Genomic DNA, 23365 nt, shown 5'->3' with positions numbered 1-23365 from the left:
AAAAAAAAAAAAAAAAAAAAAAAAAAAAAATAAAGTCTTTATTTCCTTGTTGATCTTTTGCTTAGATGATCTGTCCATTTCAGTGAGGGGGGTGTTAAAGTCCTCCACTATTACTGTATTGTTGTCAATGTGTTTCTTTGCTTTTGTTATTAATTGCCTTATATAACTGGCTGCTCCCATGTTAGGGGCATAGATATTTACAATTGTTAGATCTTCTTGTTGGATAGACCCTTTAAGTAGGATATAATGTCCTTCCTCATCTCTTATTACAGTCTTTGGTTTAAAATCTGATTTGTCTGATATAAGGATTGCCACCCCAGCTTTCTTTTGGTGTCCATTAGCACGGTAAATGGTTTTCCACCCCCTCACTTTCAATCTGGGGGTGTCTTTGGGTCTAAAATGAGTCTCTTGCAGACAGCATATCGATGGGTCTTGTTTTTTTATCCAGTCTGATAGCCTGTGTCTTTTGATTGGGGCATTTGGCCCATTTACATTCAGGGTAACTATTGAAAGACATGAATTTAGTGCCATTGTATTGCCTGTAAGGTGACTGTTACTGTATATTGTCTGTGTTCCTTTCTGGTCTATGTTACTTTTAGGCTCTCTCTTTGCTTAGAGGACCCCTTTCAATATTTCTTGTAGGGCTGGTTTTGTGTTTGCAAATTCCCTTAGTTTTTGTTTTTCCTGGAAGCTTTTTATCTCTCCTTCTATTTTCAATGACAGCCTAGCTGGGTATAGTATTCTTGGCTGCATATTTTTCTCATTTAGTGCTCTGAAGATATCATGCCAGTCCTTTCTGGCCAGCCAGGTCTCTGTGGGTAGGTCTGTTGCCAGTGTAATGTTTCTACCATTGTAGGTTACAGATCTCTTATCCCGAGCTGCTTTCAGGATTTTCTCTTTGTCTCTGAGACTCGTAAGTTTTACTATTAGATGTCGGGGTGTTGACCTATATTTTATTGATTTTGAGAGGGGTTCTCTGTACCTCCTGGATTTTGATGCCTGTTTCCTTCCCCAAATTAGGGAAGTTCTCTGCTATAATTTGCTCCAATATACCTTCTGCCCCTCTCTCTCTTTCTTCTTCTTCTGGGATCCCAATTATTCTAATGTTGTTTCATCTTATGGTATCACTTATCTCTCGAATTCTGCCCTCGTGATCCAGTAGTTGTTTATCTCTCTTTTTCTCAGCTTCTTTATTTTCCATCATTTGGTCTTCTATATCACTGATTCTCTCTTCTGCCTCATTTATCCTAGCAGTTAGAGCCTCCATATTTGATTGCACCTCATTAATAGCCTTTTTGATTTTGACTTGGTTAGATTTTAGTTCTTTTATTTCTCCAGAAAGGGCTTCTCTAATAACTTCCATGCTTTTTTCAAGCCCAGCTAGTATCTTTAAAATCATAATTCTGAACTCTAGTTCTGATATCTTACTAATGTCCATATTGATTAGGTCCCTGGCAGTCGGTACTGCCTCTTGTTCTTTTTGTTGAGGTGATTTTTTCCATCTTGTCATTTTGTCCAGAGGAAAATAGATGAATGAGAGAACAAAATGCTAACAGGATAAAAATGTCCCCAGAAAATATCCACTAAACAAATCAGAAAAGACCTGAAACTGGGGGAAAAGAAAGGGAAAGAAAGAAAAAAGGAAAAAAAGAAAAAGAAAAAGATAAAAACAAACAAACAAAAACAAAACAAAACAAAGAAAACAGAATATGATCAAATATGATTAGGTTGGTGCATAGATCAGTGCCACACACTAAGGATTCTGGGCATATTTTGGTCTGTTAGAAGAAAGTGCCTCCCAAAATTTTAAAGAAAGTAAAACTTATATATGTACAAAAATAAGGGTTAATATGATGAAGGGATGGAATATGACTGTGAAGATGAAAATTATAAAAGATTTTATAAAAGGAATTGATACGGTAAGAAGTTGGTTGAAAAAAGAAAAAAGAGGATTTAAAAAAAAAAAGGGGGAGAGAATGTGATCAGGCAGGAGACTGGAATAAAGCCATACACTAGAGATTTAGGGTATATTTTGACCTGTTAGAAGATACTATATCCCAAAATTTTTAAGAGAGAACAACTTATATATATATACCAAAAATAAGGGTAACTACTATGAAGGGATAGAATATGACTCTAAAAATGAAAAATAAAAAAGATTTTTTTTAAAAAAAAGGGATTGATAAGATGTTGGTTGAAGAAGGGAAAAAGAAAAATTCAAAAAAAGAAAAGACAGTTAAAAAAAATTCACTTTGAAAGACTAAGGAACCATGGGGAAAAAGCCATGGATTCTATGTGCAGTATTCCCCTAGCACTGGAGTTCTGCCGTTCTCATTGATCGGTAAACTTGGTCTTGGCTGGCTGTTCTTGCTGATCTTCTGGGGGAGGGGCCTGTTGCCGTGGTTCCCAAATGTCTTTGCCGGAGGCGGAATTGCCCCACCCTTGCAGTTCCAGGCTAAGTAATCTGCTTGGGTTTGCTCTCGGGAGCTTTTGTTCCCTGCAAGCTTTCCGTACAGCTTTGGAGGACGAAAGTGAAGATGGCGGCCTCCCAATCTCCACCCTGGAGGAGCTAAGAACTCGGGGCCCCACTCCTCAGTGAGCCCCCAGAGAAAAGCAGTCAATCACTCCCGTCTCCCGGTCTCCGGCCGCACTCCGTGCTCACCCGGCCTGTGACCGAGCGTTTCTATCTCTGGCACCCAACCCCGTGTGGAGTCTCCAAGCCCAGCAGATCTCTGCAGTGTGCTCCTGCGCCGCTCCTCCCAGGGGAGGAAGGGGAGTATCCCCAGATCTGCCGCTTGTTGAGTCCCTGCTGGAAGAGCAGTGGCCCGACTGTGCCGCGGATCACGGTTTATGGCCACCCTGAGCTGAGAGCCCACTCCTCTGCTCCGTCTCTGCAGCCAGCTTCCCTGCTCCAATACCTGGGAGCTCTGCCGCACTCAGGCACCCCTGGTCTTCCTATGACCCCGAGGGTCCTGAGACCACACTGTCCCAGCGAGGGTTCCACCCCCCACTTAGCCACTGGAGTGACATCCCTCAGTGGAGCCAACTTCTTTTAAAAGTCCCGATTTTGTGCTCCGTGGCTCTATCACTTGCCAGAAGCGGCTGACAGAGGCCCCTTCCCCCGCTGTCTATCCTCCCGAATATCGCCTCGGATTCACTTCTCCGCACGTCCTACCTTCCAGAAAGTGGTCGCTTTTCTGTTCAGAGAGTTGTTGCTATTCTTTTCTTTGATCTCCTGTTGAGTTCGTAGGTGTTCAGAATGGTTTGATCCCTATCTAGCTGAGTTCCTGGGACCAGACGACATCCAGGTCTCCTATTCCTCGGCCATCTTGCTCCTCTCCCCGATTATGGTAGCTTTATAATAAGGTTTGAAATTAGATGATGTAAGGCCTCCAACTTTGTTTTTCTTTCTCAAAATTGTTTTGGCTTTCCTAGGTCCTTTGAATTTCCACATAAAATCAGCTTGTCAATTTCTAAAAATGACATGAAATTGTTCATAATATGCTCTTATAACCATTTTAATGTCTAGGATTAGTAGCTGTATCCCCTCTTTCTTTTCTGATTTAGCTAATTTGGGTCCCCCCCTTTTTTTCTTAGTCTACCTAGAGATTTATCAATTTTGTTAAACTTCTCAAAGAACCAACTTTTGATTTCACTGAGTTTTCTCTATTATTTTTGTGTTTTCTTTTTTCTCCCACACTGATTTCCATTCTGATCTTTATTGTTTACTTTCTAATATTGTCTTGTGTTCAGTTTACTCTCCTGTTTCTATTTCTAAGGTGGAAGCTTAGGTTATTGATCTGAGACCTTTCTTCTTCAAAAATAAAGTTGACCGTTGAACAACACTGGGTTACTACACTGAGCCCCATGCAGTTGAAAATCTACTTATAACTTTTGACTCCTCCAAAACATAACTCCTAATAGTGGGAACCACAGGAGATCACTTTTTACCTCCATATGCAATTTACTGGAGAGACAAACTATTCACATGGAGATGATTAGCATCACATGGACATTTTAAGTGGATACTCACAACACTTGCACGTCACAGCAATAGCAACAGGAGGTGGCTATGAAATTCTTACCATAGTACAGTATGCTCTACAGTTAATTATAGACATTTATAATGTAATACTGCATCTGTATGTTTGTTTACATTTATTTTGACTGCAAATGGCACCAAGTATAGTCAGTGTTTGTGTGCATAAGTTTTGATAAATTTTAAATTTTTATATATTTTTTTAAGATTATTTTTTTATTTACTTGAGAGAGAGAGAGCACAAGCAGGGGGGAGGGGCAGAGGGAGAAGGAGAAGCAGACTCCTTGCTGAGTGCAGAGCTTGATGTGGGGCTTGATCCCAGGACCCCGAGATCATGACCTGAGCCGAAAACAGGCGCTTACCCAACTGAGCCACCCAGGTGCCCCAATTATAAAACAATCTTGATATTCTCCTTATTAGATGGATATATATCTGCCCACTGGCTGATTAATCATCCCAGCCTTCTTCACTAGTTTCCTGCCTCCTCCCCACCCTTAAGCCCCATTTAACTTTAGGGAAGATGATCTCATTCTGTCCTCATTTATTCCTGATCACTTATTTTCAATATGGATTTATTTTTTTTCCTTTTTTAAATTTTATTTTATTATGTTGTGTTAATCACCATACATTACATCATTAGTTTTTGATGTAGTGTTCCATGATTCATTGTTTGCATATGACACCCAGTGCTCCATTCAATATGTGCCCTCTTTAATACCTATCACCAGGCTAACCCATTCCCCCACCCACCTCCCCTCTAGAACCCTCAGTTTGTTTCTCAGAGTCCATAGGCTCTCATGGTTCGTCTCCCCCTCTGATTCCCCCCTTCATTTTTCCCTTCTTACTATCTTCTTCTTTTTTTTTAACATATAATGTATTATTTGTTTCAGAGGTACAGGTCTGTGATTCAACAGTCCTACACAATAGATTTTGTATATTTTATAGTAGTAAATGATAAAGAAAAACCTAGTATATACATATATTTTATGCATCCATGACATACATTTTACTTAATTTTTTGTTATTTCTAGGCTATGCAGTTCCTCTGCAAGTTTTTCAAATGGTTACAAATATAAAAAAAAAAAATTCCTATATATGTATTGAAAAAAAATCTATATACCAGTGGACCTATGCAGTACAAACCTGTGAAGTTCAAGGGTCAACTGCATAGACATTTAAAACTGTACATTTTCCTCCAAGCAATGCTTTAGCTATGCTCTAGATATTGTGATATCCTGTTTCCATTCTTATTCAGAATATTTTCTAATATTCTTCTGGTTTCTCCTGATTTCTTCTTTTGCCCATAGATTATTTAGAAACGTGTTGCTTAATTTCAAAATATTTGGAATTTTTCTAAAATTCTTATTGTTACTGATTTCCTGTTTAATTTCATTGTGGTCAGAAAACATACCTCACATAAAATCAATCTTTTATATTTTTATTTTTATTATATTTTCTATATACTTTCAAAACTTTCCCTTTGGGGCCCCTGGGTGGCTCAGTGGGTTAAGTATCTGCCTTCAGCTCAGGTCAGGATCTCAGGGTCCTCAGATCCAGCCCCGCCTCTGGCTGCCTGCTCAACAGGGAGTCTGCTTCTCCCTCTCCCTCTACCCCTCCCCCCTGCTCATGCTCTCTCTCAAATAAATAAATAAAATCTTTAAAAAAATATATAGTGAGTGTCTTCCAGAGAGCATATAGTTGATCCTTGCATTATTACTCAGTTTGACAATCTCTTACTTTGATTGGAATGCTTAATCCATTCCCCTTTAATGTAATTACTGATATGACTGGATTTATATTTATCACTTTGCTATTTGTTTTTTATTAATATCATGCCTTTGTATTCTTCTTTTTCCTGCTTTTCTATCTTTCATGTTAAATATATTTTAGTATTATAATTTTAATTCCTTTGTTGATATTTTAATCTGTTTTAAAGATATTTTCTTAGTGATTGCTCTAGGAATTACAACATGCATCTACATTATCAAAATCTATTTTAACACTGGCTTAATTCCAGTAAAATATAGCAATTTATTCTAGGATAATTTAATTTCTTCCAACCTCTTTTGTGCTATTATTGTCATATACATTGCACCTAAATACGTTACAAACCCAAAAATAAAGTATTATAACTATTGCTTTATATAATCATATCTTTTAGAGAAATTAAAACAAGAAGAGAGAAAATATATGTTTATACAGTTTTTTATATTTACCCATATATTTTCCAATACTCTTTATGTCTTCCCATGCATTCAAGTTACTATCCAGTATAATTTCCTTTTGCCTGAAGAATTTCCTTTAGTATTTCTTCTAAGGTAAACTCTCTCTCTCTTTTTAATATGTCACCATATTACATTTTCACCTCCAGTTTTTCTGATGAGAGATCAGCCACCTAATCTTATTGTTGTTACTCTATATACTTTCAAAACTTTACCTTTGGGCACCTGGGTGGCTCAGTGGGCTAAGCATCTGCCTTCAGCTCAGGTCATGATCTCAGGGTCCTGGGATTGAGTCCCACCCACCCTGCTCCCAGCTCAGCGGGGAGTTTGCTTCTCTCTCTCCCTCTGCCCCTACCTACACCCTCCCCCCCCCCCCCCCCCCCACTCATGTGTGTGCACACACACTCTCTTTCCTAAATAAATAAATAAAATCTTATAAAAAAAACACAAAACTTTCCCTTTGGCATTGGGTTTCAATATTTGACTATGATGGGTCTGGGACATGGATCTCTTGTCTTTTTCCTGATTGATATATACTGCAATTCTTGGATCCATTGTTTAACATCCAATTTGAGGCAGATTTGGCCATTATTCTTCAGATATGTTTCCGACCCCTTTCTCCCCTCTCTTTGTAAGACTCTCATGGTACGTATGTTGGCACCTGTGATGTTGTCTCACAGGTCTCTCAGATACTATTCACTTTTCTTCCATTATTTTCCTATATTTTCTTCATTGGATTATTTCTATTGATCAGTCTATCCTCTATTGCTCTATTTTCAAGTTCATTGATCTTTCCTCTGCCATCTTATATCTGTTTATCTTATATCTGCTATTGATTTCATCTAGTGGATTTTTTTCCCTTTCATTACTGTACTTTTCAACTCTAGTACTTCCATTTGTTCCTTTTTAATAGTTTCTATTTCTTTATTGATTTCCTATGTCATGAGTTATCATCTTACTTTCCTTCAATTCTCTAAGCAAGGTTTCCTTTAACTATTGAAATATTTACAATAGCTGTCTTGAAATCTTTGTCTGATAAATTTAAGATCTAGGCCCCCTCGGAGATAGTCTATTCACTGTTTTTTGTTGTTTTGTTTTGTTCTCCCTGAGTGTGGATCATGCCTTTCTGTTTCTCTGAATGATTTGTTTGTTTGTTTGTTTGTTTATATTGTTAAAAGTAGGTATTTTAGATTATATATTGTAGCAACTCTGGATTATGAGTCATTGTGGTTTTTTTCCCCTGAGGACTATACTTCTGGATATTTTTCTTTTCTTTTTGTTTTTTTGTTTATTTATTTCAGTTTGTCTAGAATTAATCTGTGGAATCTGTTTTTCCCATAGGGTGTGGTTGTTGATGTCTCTATTTAGTATTTTTTATTATAATTTTAATTTTTAGCCTGGTGTCCAATGGATCACGCTCATGTATTAGTTTAGTAATCATCCAATGACTAGAAAGAGGGCTCAAATACCTTGAGCCAAGATGGCTTCCACGGGCCAAGTTGAGGCAGTTTTCAAGTTAAGAAACTGGATGTTTGACTTATCTTTGGCTAGATTTCCACTTTATATCCCAAGTCTAGTAACCCAATCTTTTTTCCTGTTGCTCTACTCCAGTTTCCTTGCCTCAAAAACCTGCCACATATTAATGTCTGAGGCCCAGTCCTATTCTCGAACTAAAGGTCTAACCTTGTATTCATCCCCAGCAGCACCCTAACACTGGATAACCACCTCCTCACTATCAGTAGCCTTTTCTGATACTGGGTTCTCTCTCTTATGCCTATCAATTCCTGGTTGGCCTGTGCCATCAGCAATAGAACTCCCAACTAAGGTGAATAAGGACAATAGAGGCAGGAAATTTCAAAGAGACCATGCTTTATCAATCATGCTATTTCTTGTGCCTGTTACAGTGTGATGTTTCACTCTTCATAATCACCCAACAATTATTTATTTTTATCACTAAATTAAGTAAAATATAAAATGACTACAATTTTTTCTGTAATTATCACCTTAAACTGATGTAAATTTTTAAATTCCCAAAAGTCTTAGGGAAGTTTGATAATTTCTGAGCCTGTTTTTGATATAGCACTTACCAGTCCTAGAAAAGACTTTAAGAGTGGTATAAAAATTTCAAATAGTCTCTCTTACATATTCACAAACTTATATGAAGTACATTAAGTTATAAAACAAAAATATCATATCTAAATAAAAATCTCTTTCTGTATTAGCAATGGGCATGGCCTTAGTAATTAACCATTATGGCAGATACTCTCACAAAGATATCCATGAAATAATGATTCTTTCCTGGAATAATATGCATATTAATTAGTTCCTATAGCACTTGAGGGACTTCTGTTCTATTCCCACAGCAAGGTCAGAAAATGCATCCACCTTAGTTAGCAGCAAATTTAAAAATCTTGAAGCAAGTTGGGGTCACAGAGAAGACTGGGCACCCCAAGGGAAAAGCAAAACCAGAGGTAGAAATTTTTCACAGCCCTGAAATTATACCATGTAACCTAATCAATAGACTGTATTTGTAAGCACCCTAATCTCCATTACCCACAATTGGAATAGACAGTTCTGTTCAATTAATACGTGATCAGGGTGGGTTTGAATTTAGTGTTGGAAATGTATGTGTGCCACATTAAAATTCAAATACCTAAATGAGAAGCCTCAAGAGGATTAAATTTAGCAACCAGTAGCAAGCTAGGTATAATAATAAAAGAAGTTTGCCCACTAGAATTTTAAACTTGAGTTATAATTTACTCTAAGGTAAAAAATGCCAAAATTACCTCAACTTTGTTCACGAAATTGCTAATCATCTTTTAGAGGCTAGGGAGCCCCTGAATATAGAAACCTTCATACACAAATCAACAAAGGAGTTAGTTCTCTTTCATTTTTATAACACAGAAATGACATGCTGATGTTCCCCAAAGGAATATGTCCATACTTACTAATCTTTGATTTCTAAAATCTAAACTTGATCAAGTGAATTACACATATACATATGCTAATCTGAAGCATTTCAAGTTAATTCTGAAAAGTTAAATTATGTATTTGAGTACTGCAAAATATTAAATTGTCCTAAATTTTCCTAAAATACTAAAATGCCATTAGAAACATAATAAACTCAAGGCAAATAATTCCAAAGTATAAATAACTCTGGAGTGTGGTAAAAGTTGTTTGGAAGGTAAACTCATATATTTGGAAAAGGTATACACATTGTTTTTTATTATTAAAGTAAAAGTTTCTTGATCAAAATACTCTATACGTGCACTTCACTTGGGAGATTTGGAGACTTAGGAACTAGATGATTTTTTAGTGTAAGGAAAGAGTATTGTTACCTATTATACCTGTGACCCTAAGAAAATGATAGGCCTCCAAAACATCTTATGTATGTTGGAAGGAATGAAGACACAAAATGGCCAAAGGTGGCATCCTTAAACCATGGGTCTGCAAACCTGGGCATTGTCCTTGTTTTGTCACTAACTAACCATAGGAAAGTAACTTGACTCTCTGGGTTTCAATGTCTTCATCTGCACATTAGGTTATTAGAATCAGATGATTTAACAAAGGCTCCAAAATGACCACTTGTCTGGATCTGGCCAGTAGATACATTTGGTTTAGACCAGTGTTTTTAAACAACAACAACAAAAAATGTTAATTAAAAGATTTGACATAAAAATCTGGATTTCATTTTTTTTTTTTTTTTGGAAAAAATAAAAAATCTGGCCCAACACTGTGCCAGAATTTCCACATGATAACATTCAACTTGAGCTGGGTAGTGACTGCCCTCTACAGATGCAAGCTCCTTCTAGTTGGTTACCATTCTATTCTTCTGTCTTGAGTATGCATATACGCTCTCACCCAACCCATTTTACTCATTTACTGTGTCTGCCTAGCCCTCTAGGTGGTTGATTTTGTTATCTCTAATTTAGTAGGTCCCTTCGAGTTTGAAGATTCTATGATTCTTTAAGTTTATAAGAATGCGTTCTATATAATATATAAGGACACATTAACCTGTTAGTTCCTAGAATGGTAAGCTTCTACTCAAAAGAGACAAAAACCAGAGAGAATGGGTAAGAGAATAGTAATGCTCTAGCATACAGACACATTCAAGGAAAATTGGACAATGGGGTATTGCTTATTTGGGTGAACTTGGACTAACAAGTGGACCCTAAAGATTCCTAGGAAATGTGGACATAGGAAAGATAAGGCATTTACAATTGGGGCAAGGAAGGACAAAAAAATAAATTTTGAATGGATTCAAGGAAAGAGTAATTTGTTTTATCAAGTGTCTTTTTTGGAGGCCTGACACTGCTAGCCTCATGCTATTACCGGATTTGTTAAACCTCACAGCTCAAGAGCTGCTAGGCATCTTCCCCACTATAAAGATGAGAAAATTTAGGCTCATAAAGGTTAAGTAACTTGTCCAAGCTGGTAACTGTCAGAAGCAGAATTTGAATCTAACTCAAAAGTCACAGTTCCTTCCATACCACCAGACAAACAAACATTTTCATCTTGGCTTGGCCCATAGTCAACCGGGCTTGAGAAATACAGACATGGGATCCCACATCGGGCTCCCTGCTAGGCGGGGAGCCTGCTTCTCCCTCTGCCTCTGCCTCTCTCTCTCTCTCTGACTCTCATGAATAAATAAATAAAACATATAAAAAAAAAGAAATACAGACATGGGAGAGAATGAACCTACTTTTATTTCATTTGCAGAAATATGACAAGGTTCTACAGTTTTGTTAAAGATGCCCTTTCCAATAAGTATAAATATATAAAATTTGGACCCTCAATCAATTACCAATTGAATATTGGAATATCTTCCCCTAAATTATAGTAGTATCATAATGAACTACATCAGTGGGCCCAAATATCTTAAAGGTAGTTCATTCATCTTGAAAAGTTAAGATGTTACTATTCCCAAAAAGTGAAGGAAAGCCAAGAAGACACACCTTGTGGTAATTTTAAAAACACTAGGAAGAATTTTGAACATTTAATAAGGACTTATCTAATCTGATTTCATCCATTTCATGGATGTTCACATTAATGTTTCTTCAACCATATTCTATTTTCACCAATTGACAATTATAATAAAAGTCTTCAAGTATGCATTGGTGAAAACACTCATAGACATAATAAAAAGCTGAATACCCAGCTTTTCTGAATTTTTATTGTGTACTGGGGAACAATATATCATAATGTGTGTCATAATTCTCTTGATCTCTCTTGAAAAAAGAGGGGTTCTAATTACATATGAGATCAAAAGGAGACAAATATTATCCAAGAATTGCCTTTCAATTTCTGAAGTGTGGTTGTATTTTTTTGAAGGTTCACTGTATTCCTTTATGGTCACCACTGCTTGCAATATAATCTTAGAAAAATAATCCAGCATACTGTAGGTATTTATTCAGTCATGTTTATCTCTTAACACATTACTGCTTCAGTAGTCCACATGGTCATAAAATACTCAATTCGAGAAGCTAGTTAAATTAGATAACCAGCTGGACAAATTCCTTACACAATTAATTCTTTTTCTGTATTTTAAAGATGAGAAGTACCAGAAATATTTATTTATGTTAGGATCCAAATTTAAATGTCTTTCACTTTAAAAACAAGGCCAAACAGCAAAGCCTCCCCTACTGTTGTGCTCTATAGTCTAACATCTCTTGATTACTCTGACAGAGTTCCAGTCACAGGTTGTGAGTCAGAAAGAGGATTTTCAATGTCCAGCAGCTAAATGTGTCAGCCATGACATTTCTGAAAGTTCTATTTTTATATACAGAGAGAAGGAAAAATCACTTCTTTGTATCTGTCCTTTGCAAAATTCTCAGTTTAACTCCAGCTTTAGATATGTACAATAGTGAATGCATTCTTAGTTAACATGACAAGCGACTGACATTTTTAAACTGGAATAATGCATGTAATGAAAAAATAATCTACACAAGTTTGTTCCTTCTGCATTCTTATTCCCTCTTTCAATCATAAAGGCTGTTAAAATGCAGTTGAAATAATACAAAATGCAATTCAAATCTCCCTATTGTCCTAATCCCTTTTTTTCTACTCTTATACAGCTTATCTAAAAATGTTGAAATGTAACTTGCTTGAGTTATAATATTATGTGAATTAAGAGTCAGTATTGTTTGGAAGCTCCTTTTAATTGGTCTACGGGGAGGTTTTCTGTATATATTAAAATGATTGTGTGTCTGAATTATAACGAACCTACCTTTAAGCTTCCTTTGTGTTTAAATACATATTAGAGGCAAACCATTTTAATACTCCTTAGAATAGGCTTTATTGCTAAAATTATTGGTTTGGCAATCCTGGCATAAATGGAAATTTCTGATTGGCTGTCATATCAATGTCAGTGAAGCCCAGGAAGTGCATGGCTCTGGCTGTTTTCCTTATTTTTATTTATAAATTCTGTTTCATAACAGCAATAAGATGCTTCAGGCCTTGCAGTTCTGGGGGATTATTGCACTTGTCAGGTGGTAAAAATCACTGGTCCCTCTGCCTTGTGCCTCAGAACGCCACTAGATGCATGTAATCATGGAGAAATGCAATTCCTAGAATTTCTTAATGCTTTCTTATGACATATCTAACTTTTAAAATAAATCATTTATTCTGAAGGCTGGAGGTGTCATAAGAGTATTCAACCAGTAGCTAAGGGATGGAGGAAGAGATCAAAGCGTAGATCATGGAGGCGAGAGAAATGACCAAGTTGTGGCCATCTCACAATGAGCCTTAAAGAATATAAAAATCTACAATAAAGCATATTTTATATTAAAATTGAGAAGTTAGCCAACATATTTGTATATGAATATAAATTGCCTTACCATGATATTTTAAGTTTGTTTTCTTCCTTTCAAATAAACATTGATACATTTATACACCAAAACACATGATACACATTGCAAGTATAAATGCATGCAGATCACCTTTGAAAAAAATCTAATTTGCTTATACTCAAGGAAAGGCATACACTATATTCTTTTTTATTTAAGAAAATCCTTTTTGATCTAACTAGCATAATGCCAAAATTTTAAAATATTGAAATGTATGCTTGGGAAAAGTATAAGCAGCCTGATTTTTTAAGTAAATGGAATATAAAATTCAGACTCAAATTATACAACAATGGATAGAGGTTTAAACTTGAAGTTTAAATTTCTATTTCTAAATAATTGTTTGTAAGTTTCTATATCTTAGCATTTGTTCTAAGTAACAATGTAAACCAAAAGAGACCAAATTATCTTTTCAGGGAAAGAATACCAAAGTTTATCTTGGAAAAGGGCCAGTTTTAGGTAGGGGGTGTTTATGGCCTGGGGAGTTACTGTAGCAATAGAAAAAGATTAATAATTTGCACATGTGAGATTCTTGGAAGGCAGGATACAGCTGTAAAGAATTAACCCCTCTTGAGAGATGTAAAAACACAGAGCAGCTGTTGGGAGGGACTAAAAACTATTCAGGCTACACAAGTCCTCAAAGTGAAGCAGAGAAAGTGCATTTGGGGACTGACAAGCTTTTGTCTTTGTTTGTAAATGGGCAGATAACTTAAAAAAAAAAAAGTAAGACAAAAGGAGCCCATTGTGCCCAATTAAAATGTATTATTGAAATGTTAAGTAAGGACTACAATGAGTTTTTAAAGAAATCTAGTACTACAATGCCTTGCTCAAGATGACTTAAAATGGAGCCACTCTGTTAAAGGAAGGGGTGTACATCTGGGTGATGATGCCCTGGAACTCTTTCTTTTTTCCTTTTTTTTTAAAGATTTTATTTACTTATTTGAGAGAAAGAATGAGAGAGAGAGCATGAGAAGGGGGAGGGTCAGAGGAATAAGGAGACCCCGCTGAGCAGGGGACTCTATCCCGTGACTCCAGGATCATGACCTGAACCAAGGCAGTTGCTTAACCAACTGAGCCACCTAAGTGCCCCATAGAACTCTAACTTTCTGAAATGTCGCTTTATTCACTGACAGAGACTCATTTTTCAGAATACACATACCCCCGCCAAAAGAAAAGTAATCAAATTAAAACATTTTGTCAATGGCTGAACAAGAGGTCCAAATTCTATTTAAGTGAAATTTGTGGTTGATTTTTGCTTCCTGGGAAAGAAAAGTGGCCACCATGCTTCAACGAAAAGCCCAACAGAACTTTTGTAAAGATCTTAGAACACAGGTTTAAAGAATGAAGAGATTATTGAAAACATTTTGTGAAATTTCCTTGAAATAAATGTCATTCATTCCAATGTCCTTTGAGCTTGAAGCAGATACGGGAAAAATACACACCTGACTTACCGTATAATTCAGTACCTTAGTGTTTCCTTCAAAATAATAGGTCAGTGGTTCTCAAAGTGTGGCCTCAGTTTCCCTAGGGGTTCCTAAGATTCTTTCAGGGGCCTCATGGGGTCAGACTTATTTTCATCATAATACTAAGACCTTTTTTTTTTTTTTTCACTTTGTCTCATAAGTGTTTGGTAGATTTTCCAGAGGCGACATGACATGTGATGACGTCATCACAGTGGTGGCTAATGAAATGTATGCTTGTGTATCCTTGTGTTTTGGGGGATTTTTCTAAGTAAACTAATCAATAACTTTTAAGAGTATAAACAAGTCTTGAGACTAAAAAATTTGAAAGGTATTAAAATATGATCACTTGCAGCAGCCTGAGGTGACCTCTGAAAATGGTTTGCTATTCACTTGACCCCGAAACCCCTACGAAATCATGTAAATCAAGAGGTTCAAATCTTCGTGTTCACTTTAAGAACACATGTGAAACTGCCCAGGCCATCAAGGGTATGCATATGCGAAAAGCCCCCAAGTATCTGAAAGACGTCACTTTACAGAAGCAGTGTGTGCCATTCCGTCACTACAATGGTGGAGCTGGTAGGTGTGCCCAGGCCAAACAGGGGGGCTGGACACAGGGTCAGTGGCCCAAGAAGAGTGCTGAATTTTTACTGCACATGCTTAAAAATGCAGAGAGTCATGCTGAACTTAAGGGTTTAGATGTCGATTCTCTGGTCATGGAGCACATCCAGGTGAACAAAGCCCCCAAGATGCGGCGTAGAACGTACAGGGCTCATGGGCAGATTAACCCATATGTGAGCTCTCCGGGCCACATCGAGGTGATCCTTACTGAAAAAGAGCAGATTGTTCCTAAACCAGAAGAGGAGGTTGCACAGAAGAGAAAGATATCCCAGAAGAAACTGAAGAAACAAAAACATATGGCCCAGAAGTGAATTCCGCACAGAATAAATGCAAATAAAAATAAAAAGAGAAAAAAAATAAAATATGATCACTTGGCTCAACTCACAGTAACATCCTTGCCCATTCCTTTGATGTTTTCCATGCTTTCTATGTCATGGTAAACACATTGCAGTGGATATTATCATGATCAAAGAACACAAATATCTGTTATCTTCATATTTCAAATTCTGTCCTTTAGCAGCAGATCTTTAAAATCAATAAAATAAAATCATCTGTGTCAATAGCATATGAAACAGATAAAAGAAAGTAGAGCTGCTCTTTGGGGAGTGGGAAGCACAGATCTGCCTATGGGCTCTCTCCTGAGACTCCTCCAGATCTTCCTGGACTGCTCTTGAAACATTATGAAAACGACCACATTAGATTTTTCGTGTGTGTGTGTGTGTGTGTGTGTGTGTGTGTGTGTGTGTGTGTTCTACATTTATAATTCTATTTGGTTTCAATAACAATCCTATGAGGTATAAAAAGAGATACTATCCCACTATACATAGAAAGAAATTGAGAGGCTTGGAGAGGATCCCATACCTGTAAGTGATGCAGATAAGTGTGACACCAGTGTCTTAGATTCCATGTCCAGAGGCCTGGTATCTATACCATTCTGGCTCTATTTGGCATTTTAAGTTCATAAACTTCAGCCTAATTTTTATAATTATTATGTATTTACCTCTCTTCTTCCCTAGGAACAGAGAGAGAAGAGCCCCTTTACTCATTCTGAGTTTTCTTCAAGAATGCTCTTCTAAAAACCTCACGTTGGTAAGCACCTCAGTGAAGATAAGATTCACCAGGGAGCCTTCCGTTAACATTGCCCCCCAAATAGAGACAAGCAAGCAAACGAGAAAATAAATATGACAGAAAGAATAGGATGGAAGTAAGCATTCAGGAAAGGTATGTCCTAAGATGACAGTGATTCTGTTTAAACTCTCTTTTTATTGCCCAACCCAGTCGACCATCCCTTTAGCGGGCATATTGTAAATGGAAAGAGAGAGGTATCAATAATTTGATTTCTTCACATAACATACACACGGGAATTATTATCTGAGGTTTTAAAAATAATTTAACTGAAAAGTATGCCTACTGCACTCCTATTTCAGGTAAGTAGATAAATGCAACAAGGTGAATAGCTTCCTAGGGTCACAAATGCAAGAAGACAGCTTAACAGTATTAACAATTTAGAAGACTAGTCTATATTACATTTGATTTAATCACTGCATGTTTTCCTCATTAGGCAGTTGTTACTAGACCATCTTTCCCTTTTCCACAAATTCTTCTTCGTTCCTCAACCTCCACCACCAATACCTCAACTTTTATCTGCAGCTCAGTTATGTGTTTGGTGGGGGAATAGGACTTCGACAGCAGTATGATCTTTTTGAGGAATAGGTCAGGCTCCTACCGTGTTGGAATCTGCAACCTTCTTGGGGTTGCCTGGCCCAGATATTTTTTGCTAGACCAAGAACTGAACGTGGTCATTATTTTCAGACTTCAGAGAAACATTCACAAGCAGGTCTGATCTATCTAAAGCTACATTAAAAGCTCCTGAATACCATTCCTATTAACCAGTGTATTTCTAATAATTTCTCCTCACTGAAAATAGCACCACACATAAATAGAGGAATAGAAGCATTTGTCAAGCTGTGTTAGTTAATAGTAAATCTAATATAAAGATTACAGAATGTTCAGGGAAAATTAACCTAATGATTAAACACGATCTTATGTTTAATTAACACAAGGATGTTTTGCATACCAACTCATTCTATTGTCTAAAACAGCATTTATCACACAAAATAGAATAATAAAAGTTGACTCACACAATATTCTTTATCACAGTGGTGTTTTACACTATTTATCTAATACAGTGTTAAAAGATAAACGAGGGCATATTAAAAATTTTAAGAGCTTATTTGAGCAAAAATCAATTTGAATCGGGCAGCATCCAATCTAGCAGATAGAAAGGAGCTCCGAGGAGCTGTATTGAATGAAAGACTTATAGGCAGAGTAGAGCAGAAACAAGGAAGTTATATTAGGCAAAAAAGCAGGTTAGTTATTGCAAAGTTACTTTCCTTTAATGGATGCCAGTGGTCTATCAGGCAGAGTACCTAACTAGTACTGATCAGGCCATTCCTGAGTGAGTAGTTTAAGATTCCGTTTCTAGGAGAGCCAAAACTGTAATTGCCTCCATTTAGTGATACAAGGCTTAGCATAAGTGACACCACTTTGGGCCTGTTTTGTTTTTGTTTTTTTTCCACAGTACACAGGACCTTTGCAAGGTAGGTAAACTTTATTATCCCATTTTACAAATGATGATAATAGACAAAGTAGTTAAGTAACATTCCCGGAGTCATATCCCAATCACTGGTACTGCTGAATTTAGAGCAGAGAATTTTTGCTTTCTAGTTAGGTTCTTAAGCTTCTTTGTTACCTTGAAATTATTTCACTATCAGAAATGTTTTCTGTTGCCCAAGGCATTGTTTACTGAATATCTACTATAAGCCAGGGACTTTTATACATGTTGTCTCATTAAATCCTCGTAAACCACCTTGTTAAAAAATGATTATAGGTGAGTCCACTAAAGTTCAGAGATGTTATTTGGTAATTTGCCAGGCTTGAACATGACTGAATCAAGATTCTAGGCCCAAGTTCAAGAATCTTTCTTTCACTACCTTGCCTCAATTTCTTCTATTACAGGTCTAAAAGAAAAAAACATTTCTGCAAACAATCACATATAATGATAACTCACACAGGCTAATGTATCACAAGACAGGGGCATCTGGCTGGCTCAGTCAGTAGGGCACTCTTGATCTCCCGTGGTGAGTTCCAGTGCCATGTCAGGGTAGAGTTTACTTAAAAAAAAAATTCCCAAGACAATCTAACAATAATTTGTTTTAAGAAAAAAACATAACACGACAAAACCAAAAAATAGTAAAATCAGTTACTAGAGAAAAATGAGAAGAAATTTAAAACAACTGATTTCAAAGCAGGGATCAAGATATAGCAAATACATATGGATCTCTTACTATGTCAGGAATTATGCTAAATTCCTGGCCTCATAAAGCTTACTTTCTAGAGTAATCCGATATAGAAATAAGGGTATATGAGCAAGAAAAAGAAGACGGTAAGGAAGAGTTAAACACATAGAGGCAGAGTAGAAAAGGAAAACCAAATGAGTTGGGCAAGGAAAGCTCTGTTATGTGCTTAACCAATATTCTCTTAATTATGATAAGTCACAGACAACTGAAAACTTGTTGATTTTCATTAAGATAGCCTAAGATTTATTTTCAGGAGTGAGTATTTTTATCTCTAACTCAGAAAAGCTTTCAGCCACATAGGTCCACAGGCAGAAAAAACCCGTTCCCTTAGAAAATGTCTGGTCATTTCCATTGCGTTCTCCAGTTGGTTCCTTCCCAGACCAGGAAGTCCCGCCCCCTACCGGAAGAGATGGAGGCTGGACGCAGAGGGAGGCTGGACGCAGGGGGGGCCGGCGCTGGTAAGATAAGGCCATTAAAATTGGATTAATTGTGGTTAAGGGCCCTTGAAACATTTATCAGCTTTTTTATTTTTCAGATAACTAGTCAGATTATGGTAATTCCTTAGAGGAGCCTCTTTAGAAGTTTAGGGGAAGAGAAGTAACTGCCTTCCTCCCAGGCAGCCACTGTGGGGCGTGTGTCAGCGCGGTGGGGCAGGCTCCTGAAGGGTGTCAGGACAGGGCTTGGGGGCAGAGCGCCGCTGCAAGGAGGCGGGTGAAATACCTCATTGGGGCCGTACACTATGGAAGGTCTTTGTCTTCTATGATACTGAAGCAACACGCTCAGAGTTGAGCTGACTAGTAACGACTTAGCTGAAGTAGTCCCAGAGTAAACACATTAGCTTTACTGAAAAAAGAAAGCTTGGGAAGCATTTACCTACAATACCCTCTTCAGTTAAGCACTTCCTGAGGTGGACCCAGAGGTCTGTTTATTTTTCCAAAGAATAGAAGGTGGGGGCGGGGGGTGGTGGAGGGTGCATTAATTTTTTTTTTTTTTAAAGTTTTTTTTTTTTTAATTTATTTATTAGAGAGCGAGCGAGAGAGAAACAGCATGAGAGGGGAGAGGGTCAGAGGGAGAAGCAGGCTCCCTGCTGAGCAGGGAGCCTGATGTGGGACTCGATCCCGGGACTCCGGGATCATGACCCGAGCCGAAGGCAGTCGCTTAACCAACTGAGCCACCCAGGCGCCCCTAAATTTTTTTTGCTTAGGAAAAATCTTTGGATATTGAATACTTTATAATTTGGTTTTTGGTTTTGGTTTTTTAAATTGGGGGATGGAGAAAGACTTAAGCTTGACTCAATAACATGCCTTATTTGCCTTACCGTTGTCATTACTGCTCAAGAGAGAGACTAAGTTGCTTACTTCTAGCTCCTAGGCTGCTCAGGGGTGGCTGTTGTTAGAGTTCCCTTGAGATAATGATTCTTCTCGGTCAGTCTGAAGAAACAGTCTGCAACAATGGCAATCCCCAGGGTGACACTCTCGAGGGGGCCTAGATTCATCTGTCAGTCACCTTCAGCCCAGAGCCATCAAATCCATTTACACAAAAGCTGGTTATCACAAACCTTTTGAAAAGCTAAGTAAAGAGGAGATTTACCCATCCTTGAATCTTCATTCTTTTTTCTTTGATTCTCTCATTTCTCTTATCTTTCCTTTTTTCCTAACCACCTCTGGGAACTTCTGGGATTTTTACCCTTCTTTTGTTCCACCCTAGAGCTTACACTATTGTTATCTTAAAGCTTGAGCATAAGCTTGAATATAACTCTCAAGATATACAGAAATAAATACCTGGTACTCTTGTATGGAAACTTTTAATTCTAATAAGTATTTTTGTCCCCAAAAGGGTAGGATTTTCTGGGGGTTAGGAAAGGCTTGTTTCATGCTGTAATGTTGAGAAACTGAAATTTATGTGTAGTATTTTAAGTATTTCTTTAAGCATACATTTGTCTGGGCATATACTTTCATATATCCTTCCTATTGTATATATACCTTTTTATTTTTTTAATTTTTACACTCATGAGACTATAACATAAAAACCTGAATCATTTTGCAACTGAAATGACCCTCAACAACTTAGACAAGTGTGAAAAAAAATTATTTTATCTAAATACTGCTGAATTTCAAATATAGCAATTCTTTATGTGAATTCTGTAACTTTGTAATTATAAGGAACGTGATTTCCTTTCCCTGGGGAAAAGGAGAAATTCTGGTCTTGCTCTAGAAATTCTGACTCCTCCATGTAACAGCATTATTATAAAATATTTAATTTAACAAACTGAAAGACAGTTTTAATTAGTAAAAGTGTAAATAAAATATTACATTAAAATATAAGTATTTTGTTGATGTGCATATGGTTGCTAGAATTAGACTAACAAAGTATTGCCTAGATAATGCCTTGAGGGAGTATTTGTAATTATAATTAGTTTATCAATTATAAGAAATTTTAGTTCATAACTACAGATAGAGGCAGCAGATATCCTAAGCTTGTAGAGATAGGAGTCCTGGTAAGAGGAGCAGGTCAAGAGAAATCTACCCTTATGGCAAAAATACTCCTTATAATGAACATGTTAGTTAGTTGGCTTGCAATGGCGGGCCAGTACTAACTAAGCACTAAGACCAGCACTAACTATACCAGTTGCATATGATATAGCCCAAATTAGTTCAGACTCCCACCTAGTCCCTGATCCCCTTCTAGTGACTACCAAAAGAACACCAATGTTCCATTTTGTTCATTCAGCATTATCTCTTGAGCATTTACTACTAATTGCCAGAATTTAATAGTAAAATATTCTTAAGTAACTTACATGTAGTGAAAAGAACCAGCACCAAATAGGCTCTGGAATATGCTCAAAAATAGATTGTTGTCAAGTAAACACTAGGAAATCTTATTCCATAATCTTAAAATTAATTTGCCCATTCAGACTGTGTAACAGTGGCAACTATGTCCCAGGAACATTGTTGGCGTTTGAGGATGTAAAAATCAACAAAATAGGGACTGTGTCTCACGATAGCTTACAACTTCACTGATTTGGTATAGGCCGCTGTTAACTCTTCAGCAACTTAGATCTGCATGGTTTGGTTTTCACCTGTCTCCTAGTCCTCTTTTCTAGACACTTCATTTCCCTCACACCATATTCCAAACATGTGAGTTTGGGGGTTTCTGTTGTTTGCTTTCCATTGTTGGAGCATCTTATCTCTTTTTCACCTCAGGGCCTCGGGGATGATTGTGGTCCAGGTTTATAAAATTTTATTGTATGGTTTACCCCTGTACTTTGAGGAAAGTAGAGGTAAATTATTAGCTTTTATGGTTGGATGTTAGCTCTAATGGGAAATTTAGATCGCTTAATCCACTGGACTCTGATAACATTGTATTAAATGCATGAGACAAACTCTTCATACTGTCACTCATCTGTTGGATACTTTTATTAGTTGACTTGTTTTTCCTATGCCACTTTCACCATTACCACAAATTGTGTATCTCAGTACATATTATATAGCATATTCATTTCCTGAGGCTGCCCTGACAAATTACCACAAATTGGGTGGCTAAAACAACAGAAATTTATTCTCTCACAGTTCTGGGGGCTAGAAACCTGAAACCAAGGTGTCGTGATGCTCCACTGAGCCTCCGCGAGAGAATTCATTCTATGCCTCTCACCTAACTTATGTGGCTGCCGACAATTTGTGGCATTCCTTGGTTTATAGCCACACCACTCTAATCTCTGCTTCGGTCTTTTTGCCTCCTCCTCTTCTATCCTGTGTCTCTCTTCTGTGTGTCTTTTTAAAGAACATTTGTCATTGGATTTAGAACCCACCTAGGTAATCCAAGATGATCTCCTTTTCTCAAGATCCTTAACTTAATTACATCTGTAAGGGCCTTTTTCCAAATAAGGTAACATGTACAGTTTCTAGGAATTTTATGTAGACATATCTTTTGGGGGACCACCATTCAACCCACATATAGGGGTATTTATTAATTTCATATTTCATATTTTTATGAAATACAAATTTTCATTCCCAAAAACAAATCACTCATGATGCCTTTAATATAGCTTAAAGGACTAATGTATATATTCAACTTTTAACTGGAAAACTGTATTTAACATGTCAAATTTTATGATTGGGAATTCCTATAAAATTTTGATGACCTGGTTCTAGGACTATTAGAGTTTTACTGAGGGAAAATATTTGCTTCACCTTGGGTATAGGAAATCATATGTCCTTCGTCCTTTTCTCTGTAATGTACGTTCATTTTCATAATCTAAGAGGAAGAGGTTGACGTAGTGACTATCAAAGTCAACCATATGTTACAATCATTTGTTTGAAGTGCATTGACAAGGAATTAATGCTTTAATAGAAAAATACATTAGAGAAATATGCAAATTTCAGTTAACAATAATAGGGGAAATGTAGCAAATATTGCATCTAGAATGGTCTTTTTTGTATATGTGCATTTTTATTTCTTATATTCTGTAGTAGCCTTACTTATAATAAAAGATTAAAGAGACAATTATGTACATATGTACATATACAATAATTGTTGATAGAAATAGACCCTGGTGTTTGTTAGCTGAAATATTGACAGATTACAACTGAACTGATTGATTCTAAGGATGATTACATTTTTCCTTTTTTCTTTATTCTTTCTTTTTTTTTGGGATTACACTTCACCAAAATTACTTTCTTAGGAAGTATACTTGGTAGTTGGGAATTAGAGTAACAAGAAGAATGTTAGGGAAGGAAACAATGGTTTAGAGAATGGCATTTCAAGAAAAGGAAAATGACATTGGAAACAAAAGTGTGATGGAATTCAAAACTGCTATATTATA

At 36.8% G+C, this 23365-nt stretch overlaps 1 protein-coding gene across 1 annotated transcript; it reads left to right on the top strand.

The window, feature by feature from the left end:
* The first annotated feature begins 14940 nt into the window (after positions 1-14940).
* Positions 14941-15495, top strand: LOC116643917 (60S ribosomal protein L17-like). Its single transcript, XM_032423037.1, has one exon. It carries the CDS (start codon positions 14941-14943, stop codon positions 15493-15495), a length of 555 nt encoding a protein of 184 aa, XP_032278928.1.
* The last annotated feature ends 7870 nt before the right edge of the window (positions 15496-23365 follow it).

Source organism: Phoca vitulina, unplaced genomic scaffold, assembly GCF_004348235.1.
Source record: "Phoca vitulina isolate PV1807 unplaced genomic scaffold, GSC_HSeal_1.0 scaffold1, whole genome shotgun sequence".
Taxonomy (NCBI): Eukaryota; Metazoa; Chordata; class Mammalia; order Carnivora; family Phocidae; genus Phoca; species Phoca vitulina.
This window is presented reverse-complemented; position numbering and strand designations above follow the sequence as displayed.

Excerpts from the sequence above, each read along its gene's own strand:
- LOC116643917 (XM_032423037.1), top strand. The coding sequence starts at position 14,941 with ATGGTTTGCTATTCACTTGACCCCGAAACCCCTACGAAATCATGTAAA.